Consider the following 19,592-nt stretch of genomic DNA (forward strand, 5'->3'; position numbering starts at 1 on the left):
ACGTCTTCAAATAGTATGTCATGAAATTCCCCGTAACGTCTGTTCTTGATGTCTCTGTCTGCAGTTGCATTTCTCCCTGTATCTCTATGGGGAGTTTAATGGCACCGTGCTGCTGTCGCTGGAGGATAACAGTACTGTTGCGTCCCCGTTGGTGTGGGAGAGGTCTGGACAGTGGAAAGACAACTGGCAGGACATCACTCTGCAGCTACCTGCCCTCCTCAATGGGTACAGTGCCATCATTTACTGCTAAATTACTGACCAGAGGTGCCAAACACACGGCGCATAAAAGCTCAAAGTGCGTTTCTTGAGTGATTGTAGTTCATTAATAAATTATGACTGTGTTAGTTAGTACAAAATATATTTTTGTAGTATACTGTATAAGAAATGCATAGACTGATATGTGAAAGAATTGAAGGTACTTTTTGGTACTTAAACTAATATGAAAATAATGCCATTCTGTGTTTCCCTCCAGGTTCCACCTCAAGGTGAAGGCTCTGTGGGGACCAGGCTCCAATGCTGACATCGCCCTAGATGACATCGCCCTGGGTGCAGCATGCTTTGACACAGGTAGCCCTCCATGTAACACAATCTGTACACAACACAAAGGCAGCTCTCATTATAGATACTGTATGTAGCATACTGTGTGGCTAGAGTACAGTGGGCAAACATTTGGAGGGCTCCTAGCACGTCATTGAATAATCTCTCAAACAAACAGTGATAGAGTAAAACTCCCTAAATGTCTTAAGATTACATACTGATTGAGAGGGGCCTCTTTCATAAAGATATAGCTAATATTCCTTAACCCATTACAGTCTAAGCCCCGTACTAAGCTATATTGAATTGTTTTATAAAAAGCTATTTGAATGTGTATTTTAAGACCCCTTGAATTATCCCAAAAATAATACAAAAATGATTTGATCAAACATTGTATTTGGCTTTACTGCTATTAGCCCATACAAACGCATTGAAAACCAGATTCACTACATGGAACAACAGTCCCAAAAAAGGAAGTTTACTCTGAAGTGTCTGAGAGATATAAGAAACATCCGGAATCATTTGTATATATATTTTTTTACATTCAACCCCTTACTTTTGGCACTAAACAGTCTCACAAACAGTATGGACACCTTCCTAGTATTGAGTTGCACCCCCTTTTGCCCTCAGACTAGCCTCAATTCATCGGGGCACCGACTCTACAAGGTGTCGAAAGCATTCCACCTGGATGCTGTTCCATGTTGACTCCAATTCTTCCCACAGTTGTGTCAAGTTGGCTGGATGTCCTTTGGGTGGTGGACCATTCTTAATACACACGGGAAACTGTTGAGCGTGAAAAACCCAGCAGCGGTGCGGTTCTTGACACAAACCGGTGCGCCTGGCACCTACTACCCTACCCCGTTCAAAGGCACTTACTGTAAATCTTGTGCCTTGCCCATTCACCCTTTGAATGGCACACATACACGATCCATGACTCAATTGTCTCAAGGCTTAAAAATCCTTCTTTAACCTGTCTCCTCCCCTTCATCTACACTGATTGAAGTGGATTTAACAAGTGACATCAATAAGGGATCATAGCTTTCACCTGGGTTCACCTGGTCAGTCTATGTCATGGAAAGAGTAGGTTTTCCTAATGTTTTCTAACACTTTTGTACATTCGTTTTTTTCTACTGGTACCGGGGGACCTTCAGACGAGCAACCGACATGTTCGTGAGAGTCGCACCTTTCCAAATCGTTCGTGGGGCAAATTGTTCAGACGCTACAGATGATTTTCGGGATGTCTCCTGGTCTGACAAACACCGCTCCAGCTCTGTCACCTTTCATCGCAGATGTGGAAGGCTGACTTCAGCGGATGCGGTGGATTGAGACAAATCCTTACCCTACGAAAAAACAGATATCTCGAGCTTTAACTGCCACATTTTGATGGGGATTTTTGATTATGCTAATTTGATTTACACAGGGGGAGCGGACATCGACTCTAGGGGGTTAAAGGCCAACTGGATGTTGGCTATAAGCTCATATTGCCAATATCACTGAAGTGTGGCATTCACCTGAGGGATGCCATGAAGTTTGTATAGGAGCACCTGAATACAGTCCAAAGCATGTGTGTCTAGTTCTAGGAAGGACATTCAGTGGAGAGCTGAATGCACTGATGCCTCCCTATGAAGTTGCAAATGAGACCATTTATCAAATCAAATAACATTTTATTGGTCACACACACATGTTTAGCACATGTTTAGCTGTGTAGCGAAATGCTTGTGTTTCTAACTCCAACAGTGCAGTAATACTAACAATTCACAACAATACACACAATACACACATTACACACAAACCTAAAAGTAAAAGAATGGAATTAAGGAATATATAATGAGCAATGTCTGAGTGGCATAGTCTAAAATACAGTAGAATAGAATCCAGTACACACATATGAAATGAGTAAAGCAAAAATATGTAAACATTATTAGTGACAAGTGCTCCATTATTAAAGTGGTCAGTGATTTCAAAGTCTATGTATATAGGGCAGCAGCCTCTAAGGTGCAGGGTTACGTAACCAGGTGGAAGCCGCCTGGTGATGGCTATTTAACAGTCTGATGGCCTTGAGATAGAAGCTGTTTTTCAGTCTCTCGGTCCCAGCTTTGATGCACCTGTACTGACCTCTCCTTCTGGATGATAGCGGGGTGAACAGGCAGTGGCTCGGGTGGTTGTTGTCCTTGATTATCTTTTTGGCCTTCCTGTGACATCGGGTGGTGTAGGTGTCCTGGAGGGCAGGTAGTTTGCCCCCGGTGATGCGTTGGGCAGACCGCACCACCCCCTGGAGAGCCCTGCGGCTGATAGAGCATTTCTTATGACTGGAAACAATAGAGCTGTTGAAGCACAGTCAAAGACAGAGAGGAGTCTTAACCGAAGAATGATGCACACAGATGCGATGGCTAACCACTGTTTCCAACGCAGCTGGAGTGCTCCCCAGGAGGCCCAATGATCCACACACTGCCTGATTGCTTCTGAAAGAGGGAAACCGACGTCGAATGCGTCTCCCCGGGATTCGAAATCTGCAATCCGACAATAAAATTGTACGCCAACAATTGGTTCCAGTGTCACGTTATTGTCATGCTCGAGGACACATTTTCTTCGCTCCATCGATTCTTCTCTACCATGAAACTCTTTGGTCCGAACTCTGGAGAAGCCTGCCAACATTAGTTTAATTTGATAGGAATTGACAATGCGGTTCGGTAAATGTTGAGAGGGAGGCGGGAGGGAGGCGGGAGGGCTTGCAAAGTCTGGTGCAAGGCAAATGGTTCTGGTGGCTGCGGGTTGTCGACGCCAGACAGGCACCAGTTGGGCGTGCTATGATCGGCACGCAGATTTATCGGCCCTATTACGTTTAACTGTAGCACATCTCCAGAATTCCACAGCTAATTACAGCTCCTAAGTCATAACCTCCCTTATCTTGTCTCCTGCTAAGACTTTCACAATGTCCTCCCTCACAATTATTACTTATCTCCTAAAGCCCTTTGTCTTTCTCCATAAGTCTGTCTGTCTTTCTTATTCTATCTCCTCAATCCTGCAGCTCATGCCTTTTTATATACTCAACTGGACTGTATCCTGCCCTCACAAAAACACATCTATGCTCTAAATCCTATCTCTGTCTCCGTCTTTGAAGAAACCATTATTAATAGAAGTCGTATGAAAGAGAATGCTTTTCTGGTCCGTCTGTAGACTGTAGAGATGAATGTGTCTGTCTCCCTCCTCTCAGATCTCAACTCCCTGCTGCTCGGACACAGATTCTTCCATGAAATGGACTCCATCAGTGAACTGGATTTCTTCAGCCCCCTCCCAGAGCCCTCTGCCTCAGGTACACTACCAGCTGTTCTAATGGAATATAACCAATGGCCTTTGCAACTCGAGCTTTTCCCCTCAATTTTGCAAAATACACCAGGTGCATCCATTAAAGTAATTTCCTCAGCAGCTGCTCCACTATATGTATGTCTCTCTCCTTTCCATGCAACACAGGGAGTTTGTTTGTTGACTGACATGTGACTCATGTGTCTGTCTCCTCTCCTCAGAGGTGTCCCTGATGACCTGGTGGTTCACATCCTGTGGGGCCAGTGGCCCCCGAGGTCCCACCCAGGCCCAGTGTGACAGCGCATACCGTAACACCAACGTCAGTGTCACCGTGGGCAAGGAGGGCCCGTTCAAAGGAGTGCAGACCTGGAGGGTACCAGCCACCAACAGATACATGTGGGTGCAAATTTTGCTATGTTATTCTAATCTTGTAGAAATATGAAAGCTACAGAGAACAACTGTTTTTGTAATCGGAACACTCTTGCACTAGACTAAACCCTAGGGTAAAGATGCCTGAAACAAGCACCCTGACCAATTATTGCATCTGCACATCAGTATTGACAGCTGGCAGGAAGCCGCCTTACCTGAGACGTCAGTCAACTGAATGAATACAGCTTAAATACTACCATGTATCACCTTCATGTCACGTATCCGCTAGACCTATAGAATATAGGCAAGTCTCTGGAGTGTCAAGATTGATTTCCACATCATCCAGGTTAGGAGAGGGGGGAGTCTCACATGGGATCAGACCGTGCCTGCCTGGGCTGTGTGTGTGTGTGTGTGTGTGTGTGTGTGTGTGTGTGTGTGTGTGTGTGTGTGTGTGTGTGTGTGTGTGTGTGTGTGTGTGTGTGTGTGTGTGTGTGTGTGTGTGTGTGTGTGTGTGTGTAAGACTGAGGCAGAGTGAGAAGCGTGACTCACCAGCTGGAGGCATAGATTAGTCTGTCTGTGCTCACTGCTCACTCTCTCTTCCTAATCTGGCCCCTGCCAAGCCAAGGCTTTGAACTCATTTATTGTAGTTACTGGTCTAGTCATGGAGCATTACAATGAGCTCCATAACACTAGATGTTAAAAGGGGTAAAGAAAGACAAGAAGTGTGTATCAGGGAGCTTCTCTGCTCTTCTTTGTTAGCATTGGTATGTCGTTGTCGGGGGGCTCAGCTGAGCTCTGATTACAGTAAAACTACAGAATATTTACCCTGATTTCATCTGATGATACAAGCTGATGATACAAGTCAGTCAGGCAAAGCCTTGGTATTGCCAGTGTTACAGTCTGATTTGTAGTGCTGCAAAACTTCTGATGCACTATAGAGATCAAACCAACATGGCTTTTTTGCCACTTGTAATTAATTGAGTAGCCACTGTTATAAGGTCACCCAAGCACCAAACATGGCCTTCAGTGGTCTCATCACGTGTTTACTATGCCCTCAGGATCTCAGCCTATGGAGCTGCAGGTGGCAAAGGAGCAAAGAACCACAACAAGCGCTCCCACGGGGTCTTCATCTCAGCCATCTTCCCTCTGGAGAAGGGAGACATCCTGTATATACTGGTGGGACATCAAGGGGAGGATGCCTGTCCAGGGGTGAGTGTTAGAGTGGAGAGTTAGGCCACCTCAGGTGACATTATGGATGGATAACCTGCTGTTCAAAGTGTTTAGTTTTCTTTCAACATTTGATTACTTCCTGGTACTTCGGGTGCCATCCAGAGAGTATTTTCCTCCTGATGGTAGGAAAATATAATTTTAGACTAGCAGCCTCTCTCTCTCTGATCTGACCATATCCATTTGTTCTCTGTAGAGAAATCCTCTGACACAGAAGATCTGCCTGGGGGAATCCTCAGTGATAGAAGATGAGTTCACTGGTGATGATTGGGCAGGTGGTGGAGGAGGCGGTGGAGGAGCCACCTATATCTACAACGTAAGAGTCCCTAAAAGGAGTCCCTAATCTCAACATAACTTGATTCAACTCTTTTCCGCCTTTACCTCATCTACACAAAATGAAAGCTGGTTTGTATCACAAGAGCCCTTTAACCTAGAAGTTGTATGTCTTTGTAACGTTGGACTGGCCCCTAAGTTGCATGATGGACTATGACAGAGGGTAGAGGGGTGCTCTAAAAGCTTTTACTGTGTTTGACTGTGACCCCTGCCAGATGGACGGTGGAGTACTGGTGCCTCTACTCATAGCAGCTGGTGGTGGAGGTAAAGCCTACCTGGAGGACCCAGAGAGCAGCTTGGACCAGATTCCTCTGGAGCAGTATGAGAATGACACGGTGGCCACCAGCTCCAACGGCAAGACTGGGGCAGCAGGTTGGCAGGGTTGCCTTTACCTCACCCCCTCCATGTGGCCCTTACCCCTGATTCTCTTCACAGAGCTAACGATCTGCTCCCTGAAAACATGGCTTTCATTCCTCTGACTGCTAAAGCTCCTACTTGAGTGTCTTCAGGAGACAGGACAAGAGTGTGTCAGAGAAAGGGCAGGCGTGCATGTGTTTGTATCAAGAAGTTGGCCCTGTGTCTGGACTGGTTATCCATTGGGTCTGCTTATAATTTTGGTTACAGCCTTTTGACTTATGCAACTGTTGAAAAGGGAGAAACGGCATATTGTATATGGCAGTACCATGTCAGTGTTCTTGGAAAAGCTTCATGGAACATTCCCAGTAAATCACCTTTGACCAGCAGGGTCTTATGGAGCAATTATCGACACATCTTATACAAACATTGATGGAAGAAGTGTTTAGAGAGTGTGATGGCTAAATGAGGGGTGTGTGTGCGTGCCTGCGTGTGTGTGTTGCAGGGGGAGGTGGAGGTTGGAAGGACTCCTCCAGCCACTTGTGGGCAGGGAAGTCTCTCCTGGAGGGGGCCGAGGGGGGTTCCTCCTGTCCCCAAGCCTTATCCAAACTGTCCTGGGCTACGTTCGGTGGGTTTGGAGGGGGAGGGGGAGCCTGCACTGCTGGAGGAGGAGGAGGCGGATACAGAGGTAAGCTCACACACACACACACACACACACACACACACACACACACACACACACACACACACACACACACACACACACACACACACACACACACACACACACACACACACATACACACACACACACACACACAATAACAATATTAATATTTATGTACTGCTTTCCTATGTGTTGTACTATACTGTTATTATAGGATGAATCTGACAAGATATTTATGCTGGAGAATTTCCATTGGCCCCAAGGAAAGGGGCACGTTGATAACATTCACTGCGTTTCTGTCTTTATCTAGTATGATTTACTAGTTGTGGATTGGTGACATAACTCAGGCCGTTCTGAATGTACTGATATTATGAGACAGTTTAAACCATACTGAGATCATGAAAGACCCTGCTTCTTGTTCTGGCTGGGGAAGAAAGTTCTACTTCATTGATTGATAAGATTGGGTGTTCCATTTGGCTCCTCTGCAAAACATGATTGAGAGGAGATGGATCGTTCCATGAAAGAGTGTCTTTGATATTTTAAGTAGATGTTGTGCACCAATATTGCATGTTAAAAGCCTGTTATATTAAATGAGGTGCCATTTAATATAGACCACATAGAGAATTCAATAAATCAGATTTTTTAAATGAATAAAGACTTGTTTCACCCCTCACGGAAAAACCACATGATTTCACATGTGAAATGTTCATGTTTGGCCTGTGTGAAATCATGTAAAACTATGTGTTTTTGGAACACTTCACATTATGATATTTCACATGAAGTTTCACTTGGATTTTCACATGTGATCACATAACCTTTTTATTTTTTTACATGAGATTTCACAGGTGATGTCCTGCAAACAAGAATGAGTAGTTAGGATACACACACAAACTGTACAATGGCAAGAAAACGTATGTGAACCCTTTGGAAATATCTGGATTTCTGCATAAATTGGTCATAAAATTTGATCTGATCTTCATCTAGGTCACAACAATAGACAAATAGAAAATTTCCACTTCCACGTGCAAAACATTCACGTGAAAATGTAACTTGCACATGTGGAATTGCATTTTCACTTGAAACTTCAAATGTTGCATCCCTGTTCCACATTTATTTCACATGAGATCATGTGCTCAAATTTCTAGTTTCATGGTATCACGTAGAAATTTTGCATCCCTATGTTGTCACATTTATTTCACATGAGATCATGTTTTCACATGTGTACTTTCATGTTATCACATGTTGCTTTTACATGATGTCACATGTTATCACATTAATTTCACATAAGATCACATGTGTTTTTTCTGTAAGGGATTTCTAGGAAGATTTTAACGCACCTAACCCCAATATTTCAAAACAAATTCAGCGTCATTGTAAAGCCCTGTTAATTTTCTTACTTTGACAAAGTCATTTCTGAAGAATATTATTTATTAAATGTTACACTACATGATCAAAAGTATATGGACACCTGCTTGTCAAACATCTCATTCCAAAATCATGGGCATTAATATGGAGTTGGTCCCCGCTTTGCTGCTATAACAGCCTCCACTCTTCTGGGAAGACTCTCCACTAGATGTTGGAACATTGCTGCGGGGACTTGCTTCCATTCAGCCAAAAGAGCATAAGTGAGGTCGGGCACTGAATTTGGGCGATTCGACCTGGCTCGCAGTCAGCGTTCCAATTCATCCCAAATGTGTTTCATGGGGTTGAGGTCAGGGCCAGGCAAGTTCTTCCACATTGATCTCGACAAACCATTCTGTATGGACCTCGCTTTGTGCACAGGGGCATTGTCGTGCTTAAACAGGAAAGGGCCTTCCCCAAACCGTTGCCACAAAGTTGGAAGCACAGAATAGTCTAGAATGTCATTGTATGCTGAAGTGTTAAGATTTCCCTTCACTGGAACTAAGGGGTCTAGCCTGAACCATGAAAAACAGCCCCAGACCATTATTCCTCCTCCACCAAACTTTACAGTTGGCACTATCCATTGGGGCAGGAAGCAAACTCCTGGCATCCGCCAAACACAGATTAGTCCGTCGGACTGCCAGATGGAGAGAACGCGTTTCCACTGCTCCAGAGTCCAATGGTGGCGAGCTTTACACCACTCCAGCCAACACTTGGCATTGCGCATGGTGATCTTAGACTTGTGTGCGGCTGCTCGGCCATGGAAACCCATTTCATGAAGCTCCCAACTAACAGTTATTGTGCTGACATTGCTTCCAGAGTCAGTTTGGAACTTGGTAGTGAGTGTTGCAACCGAGGACAGATGATTTTTACGTGCTACGCGCTTCAGCACTCGGCAGTCCCGTTCTGTGAGCTTGTGTGGCCTACCACTTTGCGACTGAGCCATTGTTGCTCTTAGATGTTTCCACTTCACAATAACAGCACTTTCAGTTGACCGGGGCAGCAACCGGGGCCGCTCTAGCAGGGCAGAGATTTGACGAACTGACTTGTTGGAAAGGTGGCATCCTATGAGAGTGTCACGTTGAAAGTCACTGAACTCTTTATTACCGGACATTCTACTGCCAATGTTTGTCTATGGAGATTGCAAGGCTGTGTGCTCGATTTTATACACCTGTCAGCAACTGGTGTGGCTGAAATAGCTGAATCCACTAATTTGAAGGCTTGTCCACATACTTTTGCTGATGTAGTGTATGTCATTCTCATTGAAAGCAAGTCTAAAAAGCGGTAGATCTGTTCTACATGCACTATTTCTATGTTTTTTCTTTTACTTTGATGTTTTGTACACCAGTTTCAAACAGCTGGAGAATATATTTCACAGTTTAGATGGTAAAATGATTCTCGACACTATACTTGCTTGTTTTGTCACATAAACTGAAATTAGGCCAACTATTGGATTTTTGCATTCAATACCCCCTGTCACAAGGGGCTTTATGGCTGATTTGATAATTAACCTGTTATGGTCAACCCTGTTACTTTATTTGGTACTTAATAGACATTTACTATCGTAATTTTTTAATTTAACCTCTTGAGACGGGAAAACTTTTTTATGAAGTTGAACATGTGTTCTTTATGAATTTTTAAAAAAACCAAATGACACTTTTCAAAAGGCACCGAATTGGTTGAACGATCAAGATATGAACAGATTGATTGAGAGACATTTGATTTCTTTCAGCATCGTTAATATACCATACATACTCTCCCTCTACCCAGACCTTTTTTGTTCAAAAGGAAGATTGACACTTATAATGTTAGCAGATGTTGTGCAGGCAATAATAAGCCATTATTATTAGCTCAAACATGCACTTATCTTTAATATCGTGTTTAATCTAAATCAAGGTGGCGATGCCGCGCTGACTGATGACATCACAGCGGGCGGTCAGGATGGCATCTCCTTTGTTCATCCCATGGGGGAGATATTTCTCCAGCCGCTGGCAGGTAAGGCTTTCTCCTACTACATCAGTGTCACTGGGAGCCAGGAGAGCACAAGGAAAGAGCCCTGGCCGTAACACAGAGGTCTGTGTGTCTCTATCACCTGACTCTGATTCAGTGGGAGAAGTAGGGAAGGGTGCCTCAGGCCTCAGACACCGGTGACCTAATTGATAGCCTCACGGATCCTGTTGATCCTGGCGCCATGCTGTCTTCTCTTTAGCCGCTGAAAAACAGGCAGCCAATCAATTCTTTACGGCACAACAATGTCATTTGTGGCCAAAGCATGCCGCCAATGCTGCCCGGAATACAAAGCAGTCCTCTTTGTAGTGAAAGACATGACAAAACACAACTAGAACAGATCAATTGATCCATAGTCATGCAGTATCGACTTTACAGTGAAAACATGATTAGGTTTAGTTGACCATAGCTAAGAATTTAACTCCAGTATTTGACGATGTTATGAAGAGGAGATACAAAGAACTCAGATTGTAAAACGTCTTCTCTTTTTAGTCATACATATGGCTAAGTTGACCGGTGCTCATGCTACAGTATTGTTCTTGTGAGATTCATGTGGTGATGTAATGTCCTCTGTCATCCTCTCCACTCAGCCATGGAGAGCCATGGAGAATGTGAGATCAAGGTGCAGCTCAACTGCAGTCACTGCCAGACCCAGAGCTGCAAACGAGACGAGGACACCCGACTCATCCTCTGCCTCTGTCACAACGAGGAGGTGCTGGCCAGTGACAATGTCACCTGCACAGGTAACTTCTGTACAGTCATGGAAATACCCTAATTTACTGGATGTGTTTTGGGATCATGAATGCAACATTTAAAAAATGAGTCCTTGAGAATTTCTGCCAATCTGTTTATCATTAAATGGCACTCATGAAATAAAATACATGGAGGAATGGAATGGAAGGTTGTTAACGACCCCACTAGTAGTCCCATTGTCTTTGAAACATTCTTATAATCTTAGTGGTTCTCCATCTTCCCCTGCTAATCCTGACCTCTGACCTCTGACCCCCCCCCCCCCCCCCCCCCCCCCCCCCCCCCCAGCAGCCCCTCAGGGCCTCACCCCAAAAGGCCAACTGTCCCTGTCCCTCATCCTGGCCGTGGTGGCATCTATCGTGGTGACGGGCATCGTCCTGACCTGCGCCAGCCTCACCATCAGTAAGAGACTCTTCCAGTTCTGTGTCGACTCTGTGCCCTCCACCTTTCACCGCCTGTGAGCTGTGAGCTTCTCTCCATGCCAACTGTATTTAACTTTCAGAATGAAAGCATCCTGAAAAGGCAGGACGCTTAGCATTTTAAACCAAGCTGTGGTTTAATGTGTTCTCTTTGAGGGAAATGTGACATTGGATGAGAGTGAATGGCAGAAGTCCATGATTCAACACAGTAGTTAAAAACCAGCAAGATACTCCATTGTAGAGAAAGGCAGAGCTTGAATATAAAATGACTCAGAGACTTGATAGAAAGAGTACAAAAGGTGGCCTTTTAGGAATTTTGGCTTATCATTTTCCACAGTGACAATAATGGGTTTGTCTTGCAAGCCCTTGGGCATTATATTTTTTTCAGATTTCAAGCCTGGTGGAGACTAGACATATTTTAACTGTGATACACATCATTTTGGAGGGGCTTAAGGGATTACAGTGAGACTAACCACCGTTCACTCTTGCACTATTTCAGACCACAAAATCTAATACATTTATGTTGGAGTGAAGGGGTTAGCTAAGTATTCATTTGGTTGTGTGGCACATTGGGATTGATGGTCCTAATTGTGTGCAATAACATATACTGTATATCTATTCATGCTTCAAAGGGCGCATTGGACATATCTCCAGTAACAATTCTTACCCTCTACTGTATTCTTGTTTTATAATCACATTCAAGGTGATACATGGTTTAACCGCTTAATGCTAATGATTGCACAATTACCCTGCTAAAAGGAATGATTAGGGAATTAGGAAAATTACGGATATGAACCTTTAAATTGTACCTTTGATTATTCTGCTTTGAGGATTGAAAGAGAGAATAATAATCAATTCTCCTAATATTAGTGTCTAACTTTGTCTTGCCAATAGGCAATGATCAATATCATATAGAATGCTGCTACTGCGTTATGTGTGTACTTAATGTGTGCTCGTGCAAACATTTTTTTAACCAATTGTCTTATTCGTTTTTTGGCTAGAAATGTAGGACAGTGAGGGATTATTTGATGTTTCTGTTTGCACTGTCCCCTTTTTGACGTCCGTGTGCTGCAGTAAGAGCGGAGGTAAGTTCTGTCAGTGGAAGACTTATTTTCCAGCCAGTGCCGATTAAAGGAGTGTCTTACCATGGAGTGTCTTACCAAGGCAGAATGTCAACTTAAGCTTTCAAAGCACTGTGGTGGTGACTCATCATTATGCATATGCCCTGTCAGGATCCAAGCATGACTGCTTTACTGCGAAATGATCTTCTCTCATCCCCTATACTTCTCTCATATAGTGTACGTCTCTCAACTGTGGAGGAGTTAATACTACCAATAACAATATAGTGTCGGGATATTAACGATTTACTATGTGATTACTTTTGTCCGTGAAGGCAACAAACCATCCCTCTATGTCAGTATGAGAAACAGATATTTAGAGTTTGACTTGTACACTAAATGTAACACGCTGTGCGATGACTGAAGTGTAACTGTACTTTTTTCCAATGCTAAATAAATAAAACCCGTAATTAACTCAAAGTTTCACCGTGAAGTGAAAGTCCCTTTGGGTATGACCACAGAATGTTCCCATAAGCCTCAGAGGAAGTGATATCAATTCAAAAAACAATCTGTACAGTGTCAGTAAATAGTTTCCCTATATCCTAAACACACAACATGCATAACACACAACATACAACACATACACACTCAACCCAACACAAAATCCTTAGCCCTGGGCCAGATGGTTATGCAGCCCCACAGTGGCCCATGAAGAGGGCCCTTCCAGGTGGAGACAGACCTCAGACACTTAACAGTGTCTCTTCACCTGAGCTCTCCCCCATGTAGGTTGGTAGTCTGTCCACGGGCCCCCCACTCCTCCCCCGAGTGTCGCGTCTGTCTGCACCTGCAGCTCGACATCACAGCAGAGGGCACCTCTCACCTCCACGCATCGCCCCCCAGGGCCCCCACCCAGCCCTCCAGGCAGACTACCAACCTGCATCGAGGCCGCGGGCCGCCTCCACGGAGGGTGAGTCCTCGGTCCTCAACTCACAGACTGTTAGCTAGTCACTGATTGGACCAGGCCCAGAGGCCAGAGGTTAGAGGACAGACAAACATTAGGGTAGTGTGTCTGATGCAGCGCAGTGGGATGTTGATATTTACAGTATAGCAACAGTTTGAAGCCGAGGGCTGTATCACAGTAACCAACCCTATCTTCCTGGTCTCTCTCCCCTACAGTATACTACCGTAAGAAGAACCAGCTGCATGCGGTCAGGCTGCGTCTCCAGAGTCCAGAGTACAAGCTGAGTAAGATCCGGTCATCCACCATCATGACAGACTACAACCCAAACTACTGCTTTGCTGGCAAGGCTGCTTCACTGAGCGAGCTGAAGGAAGTACCACGCAAGAACATCACCCTCCTCAGGTAGTCCACACACACAGTGAGGCTGACTTAGCAGAGACCTATAAGCTATTAAGTGCATTACATGATAGTTTATTTGTAGGAATGTGCTATGTTCAAGTCACTTCAGGTTTTGACTGGACTCTGGAATTAAGCTCTTTGTCATCTGTCTGACTTGGTGTGTGTTTGCAGGGCGTTGGGCCATGGAGCATTTGGGGAGGTGTATGAGGGCCAGGTTCTAGGGATGAATGGCGAGAACACAGCCATGCAAGTGGCCATAAAGGTCAGTTCCTCTTCCTCCGTCTCCATTACTCGTCCATGACTTGAAGCACATAGCAGTTGAAATTAAGTAATTGCTTTTGGCAGTGCATATGACTGTCTAAAAAGCAGGAGTAGAGAGAAGATGGTTAAAAATATTGGTAACCTTTTGACCAAAATATATATTCCTCTATGGTAGTTCTCCTTGACATTTTCTTCATTATATGTACTGCTGGTCTGTTGCATTGAGAACTGTCTGGATGTCGACAATAACAAGGTCCCCTTTTTGCCTCTGTGTTGTAAGCAACAGTGACGTGCAGACCTGTAATCGAACAAAGGAGATTATGCTTGTGACCTTTAAATAGACTTCAACACTGATCTAAATGTCATTCTATTAGTCTCTCTATTTCGCTGTGACACAACATGTCTGTATGTATTGCTTCTGCTTGGAAAAATGCATGATGCAAGTCAAACGATGCGTGATTACATGATCATTTAAGAGTAGGGTTAAAATCAGTGGAGGCTACTGAAGAGGAGGACGGCTCATAATAATGTCTGGAACGGAGCAAATGCAATGGCATCAAACAAATGGAAGCCATGGAAGCCATATGTTAGATGTATTTGATAACGTTACACTGATTCCGCTCCAGCCATAACCACAATCCCGCCCTCTTCAATTAGGGGAAATGTAACATAATTGCATCACACATACCATAGACGTTGACATTGACATTAACTAATTAATTCAGCTACATATATTAATGAATTCATTGATTTTCCTAGAAAACCTGGTGTGAAAATCAATCAATCAATCAGCAGATGTCACAAAGTGCTTATAATTTACATAAACATAGCCTAAAACCCCAAACAGCAAGCAATGCAGATGTAGAAGCACAGTGGCTAGGAAAAACTCCCTAGAAAGGCAGGAACCTAGGAAGAAACATAGAGAGGATCCAGGCTCTGAGGGGTGGCCAGTCCTCATCTGGCTGTGTCGGTGGAGATTATAAGAGTACAGTTGTCGCCAAAGGTTTTGAGAATGACACAAATATTTATTTCCACAAAGTTTGCTACTTCAGTGTCTTTAGAGATTTTCGTCAGATGTTACTATGGAATACTGAAGTATAATTACAAGCATTTCATAAGTGTCAAAGGCTTTTATTGACAATTACATAAAGTTGATGCAAAGAGTCAATATTTGCAGTGTTGACCCTTCTTTTTCAAGACCTCTGCAATCCGCCCTGGCATGCAATTCCCTGCAATGCCCTGGCAATTAACTTCTGGGCCACATCCTGACTGATGGCAGCCCATTCTTGCATAATCAATGCTTGGAGTTTGTCAGAATTTGTGGGTTATTGTTTGTCCACCCGCCTCTTGAGGATTGACCACAAGTTCTCAATGGGATTAAGGTCTGGGGAGTTTCCTGGCCATGGACCAAAAATATCAATGTTTTGTTCCCCGAGCCACTTAGTTATCACTTTTGCCTTATGACAAGGTGCTCCATCATGCTGGAAAAGGCATTGTTCGTCACCAAACTGTTCCTGGATGGTTGGGAGAAGTTGCTCTCAGAGGATGTGTTGGTACCATTCTTTATTCATGGCTGTGTTCTTAGGCAAAATTGTGAGTGAGCCCACTCCCTTGGCTGAGAACCAACACCACACATGAATGGTCTCAGGATGCTTTACTGTTGGCATGACACAGGACTGATGGTAGCGCTCACCTTGTCTTCTCCGGACAAGCTTTTTTCCGGATGCCCCAAACAATCGGAAAGGGGATTCATCAGAAAAAATGACTTTACCCCAGTCCTCAGCAGTCCAATCCCTGTACCTTTTGCAGAATATCAGTCTGATATATAGTCTCCTAGAGAGAAGTGGTTTCTTTGCTGTCCTTCTTGACACCAGGCCATCCTCCAAAAGTCTTCGCCTCACTGTGTGTGCAGATGCACTCACACCTGCCTGCTGCCATTCCTGAGCAAGCTCTGTAATGGAGGTGCCTCGATCCCGCAACTGAATCAACTTTAGGAGACGGTCCTGGAGCTTGCTGGACTTTCTTGGGCGCCCTGAAGCCTTCTTCACAACAATAGAACCGCTTTCCTTGAAGTTCTTGATGATCTGATAAATGGTTGATTTAGGTGCAATCTTACTGGCAGCAATATCCTTGCCTTTGAAGCCCTTTTTGTGCAAGCAATGATGATGGTACATGTTTCCTTGCAGGTAACCATGGTTGACAGAGGAAGAACAATGATTCCAAGCACCACCCTCCTTTTGAAGCTTCCAGTCTGTTATTTGAACTCAATCAGCATGACAGAGCATCTCCAACCTTGTTCTCGTCAACACTCACACCTGCGTTAACGAGAGAATCACTGACATGATGTAAGCTGGTCCTTTGTGGCAGGGATTCAGTTCATTTGCATGGCAAAGAGGGATTTTGCAATCAATTCATCTGATCACTCTTCATAACATTCTGGAGTATATGCAAATTGCCATCATACAAACTGAGGCAGCAGACTTTGTGAAAATTTATATTTGAGTCATTCTGGGGTGGCAGGATAGCCAAGTGGTTAGAGTGTTGGACTATTAACCGAAAAGTTGCAAGTTCAAATCCCCGAGCTGACAAGGTACAAATCTGTCTTTCTGCCCTTGAACAGGCAGTTAACCCACTGTTCCTAGGCCGTCATTAAAAATAAGAATTTGTTCTTAAATCTGACTTTCCTAGTTAAATAAAAACTTGCCTAGTTAAATAAAATTCTCAAAACCTTTGGCCACGACTCTACAGTTGAAGTCGGAAGTTTACATCAGAGTCATTAAAACTCGTTTTTCAACCACTCCACAAATTTCTTGTTAACGAACTATAGTTTTGGCAAGTCGGTTAGGACATCTACTTTGTGCATGACACAAGTAATTTTTCCAACAATTGTTTACAGACAGATTATTTACCTTATAATTCACTGTATCACAATTCCAGTGGGTCAGAAATTTACATACACTAAATTAACTGTCTTTAAACAGCTTGGAAAATTCCAGAAAATGATTTCATGGCTTTAGAAGCTTCTGATAGGCTAATTGACATAATTTGAGTCAATTGGAAGTGTACCTGTGGATGTATTTCAAGGCCTACCTTCAAACTCAGTGCCTCTTTGCTTGACATCATGGGAAAATCTAAAGAAATCTGCAAAGACCTCAGAAAAGAATTGTAGACCTCCACAAGCCTGGTTCATCCTTGGGAGCAATTTCCAAACGAGTGACGGTGCTTTATTACTGCCGCTTTTAGTGAGTTTGGTACACATCTGGAGGACAGGGAGACATTTATTATGTTCAACATAGGAGGGCTAAGTACAGGAAATAGCTCTTTCAGTAGTTTAGTTGGAATAGGTTCCATTAGGCAGCTGGAAGGTTTAGAGGCCATTACTATTGCCGTGGAATGTGTCGAGAAATACAGGATTAAAAAACCCGAGTGTCTCCATTGATCCATGGTCCTGGCAGTTCTGTGCAAACTCAGGACAACTGAGTTTTGGAGAAATACACATATTCAAAGAGGAGTCTGCAATTATCTTTCTAATACTCATGATCTTTTCGTCAAAGTAAATGAATTCATCACTGCTGAAGTGAAGGCCATTATCACTTGGGGAATGCTGGTTTTTAGTTAGCTTTGCGTCAGTATTGTTTTTATTTTTCTCAATCAATTTTGAAAAGTAGGCTGATCGAGCAGCAGTGAGGGCTTTTTCGATATTGTCTTTCCAAGTTAGTCGGAATCCTTCCAATTTGGTGGACCTTCATTTCCATTCCAATTTTCTGGAAGCTTGTTTCAAGGCTCTGGTATTTTGTGTATACCAGGGAGCTAGTTTCTTTTGACAAGTGTTTTTTTGTATTCAGCGACGCGACTGGATCTAGGATATTACGCAAAGTTAAGTTTAGATCCTATGTTAGGTGGATAACTGATTTTTGAACGCCGACGTCCTTGGGTAGGTGGAGGGAGTCTGAAAGGGCATCTAGGAATCTTTGCATTATCAGAGAATCTATAGGGTGGCTCTTGTTAATCCTCGGTTGGAGTCTGAGCAAATAAAATGGTGGTCCGATAGTTCAAGATTAAGGAAAAACATTTAGATTCACAATATCTATTCCACAGGACAACTAGATCCAGGGTATGATTGTGACATTGCGTAGGTCCCGAGACCTGTTGCACAAAACGAGTCGATGATGTCTCCGAAAGCCTTTTGAAGTGTGTCTGTGGACTATCTGCCATGACTACGAGGTCCGATAGGAATTCAGGGAACTCGGTGAGGAACGCTGTATACGGCACAGGAGGCCTGTACACAGTAGCTATAAAAAGTAATTGAGAAGGCTGCATAGATTTCATGACTACAACCTCAAAAGACAAAGACGCAGTCATTTTTTCCCCCCGTAAAATGAAATTTGCTGTCATAAATGTTAGCAATACCGCTGCCTTTGCGGGATGCACAATGGATATGGTCATTATAGTAACCAGAAGGCGAGGCTTCATTTTACAGTCAATTAATCAGGCTTGAGCCATGTTTCAGTCAGGCCAATCACCTCAAGTTTATGATCAGTGACTAGTTCATTGACTATGACTGCCTTGGAAGTGAGGGATCTAACAATAAGTAGTCTTATTTTGAGATGAGATATTTTCACACTCTCTTTCAATAATCACAGGAATGGAGGAAGTCTTTATTCCAGGGAGATTTCTAAAGCAAACACTGCCATGTGTAGTTTTGCCAGACCTAGATTGAGGCACATACCCAGTCTCAATGGAGAAAATTGATCTGGCTGTGCTAGGGGGAGACTCCACCAAGCTATCTCATTGTGGAGATCGAGGAGTTAGAGCCATGTCTCTGTTGATAGATAAAATGAGAGCATCCCTTCAGCTAGGATTGAATCATTCACTCCTCAGCAGGCCAGGCTTGGTCCTGTTTGTAGGTGAGTCCCAGAAAGAGGGCCGGCTATCTAGAAATTCTAACTTTTGTGAGGGACAGAAATACAGTTTCAACCAGTGATTCATTTGTGAGTCTGCTGTAGAGCTCATCACTCCCCTTTACTGGGAGGGGGCCAGAGACAATTACTCAATGCCAATATATATTTCTAGTTAAATTACACGCTGAAGCTATGTTGCGCTTGGTGACCTCTGACTGTTTCATCCTAACATAATATGTGCTGATGTGGATAACAATATCCCTATACCATCTACACTCACCAGTTTTAACTGCAGCCAGCAACATCTTCAGATTAGCCTTTGTCAGTAGCCCTGCCCTCCGGTAAACAGTGTATACTGAACAAAAATATAAACGCAACATTTTCAACGATTTTACTGAGTAACATACAGTTCATAGAAGGAAATCAGTGGGTTAAAATAAATTCATTAGGCCCTCATATGGATGTCACATGACTGGGCAGGGGCACAGCCATGGGTGGGTCTGGGAGGGCATAGGCCCACCCACTTGGGAGGCAGGCACACTCACCGGGGAGCCAGGCCGAGCCAATCAGAATTAGTTTTTTTTTCTTCCAGAAAAAGGGCTTTATTACATACAGAAATACTCCTCAGCAGTCCCCCTCAGACAATCC

At 43.8% G+C, this 19,592-nt stretch overlaps 1 protein-coding gene across 1 annotated transcript in view; it reads left to right on the forward strand.

Moving 5' to 3' along the window:
* Window positions 1-19,592, forward strand: part of LOC129812664 (tyrosine-protein kinase receptor-like) — an 85,337-nt gene that overhangs the window by 59,784 nt on the left and 5,961 nt on the right. The window contains exons 9-21 of the mRNA XM_055864424.1: window positions 65-225; window positions 473-567; window positions 3,749-3,847; window positions 4,059-4,233; window positions 5,265-5,415; window positions 5,630-5,749; window positions 5,982-6,138; window positions 6,626-6,808; window positions 10,085-10,183; window positions 10,786-10,938; window positions 11,234-11,347; window positions 13,599-13,785; window positions 13,954-14,044. Of these exons, the coding sequence (XP_055720399.1) occupies window positions 65-225; window positions 473-567; window positions 3,749-3,847; window positions 4,059-4,233; window positions 5,265-5,415; window positions 5,630-5,749; window positions 5,982-6,138; window positions 6,626-6,808; window positions 10,085-10,183; window positions 10,786-10,938; window positions 11,234-11,347; window positions 13,599-13,785; window positions 13,954-14,044 (1,785 nt within the window). The remainder of the gene's footprint in view (window positions 1-64; window positions 226-472; window positions 568-3,748; window positions 3,848-4,058; window positions 4,234-5,264; window positions 5,416-5,629; window positions 5,750-5,981; window positions 6,139-6,625; window positions 6,809-10,084; window positions 10,184-10,785; window positions 10,939-11,233; window positions 11,348-13,598; window positions 13,786-13,953; window positions 14,045-19,592) is intronic.

The sequence above is a fragment of the Salvelinus fontinalis genome, chromosome 16 (genome assembly GCF_029448725.1).
Source record: "Salvelinus fontinalis isolate EN_2023a chromosome 16, ASM2944872v1, whole genome shotgun sequence".
In the NCBI taxonomy this organism is placed as follows: Eukaryota; Metazoa; Chordata; class Actinopteri; order Salmoniformes; family Salmonidae; genus Salvelinus; species Salvelinus fontinalis.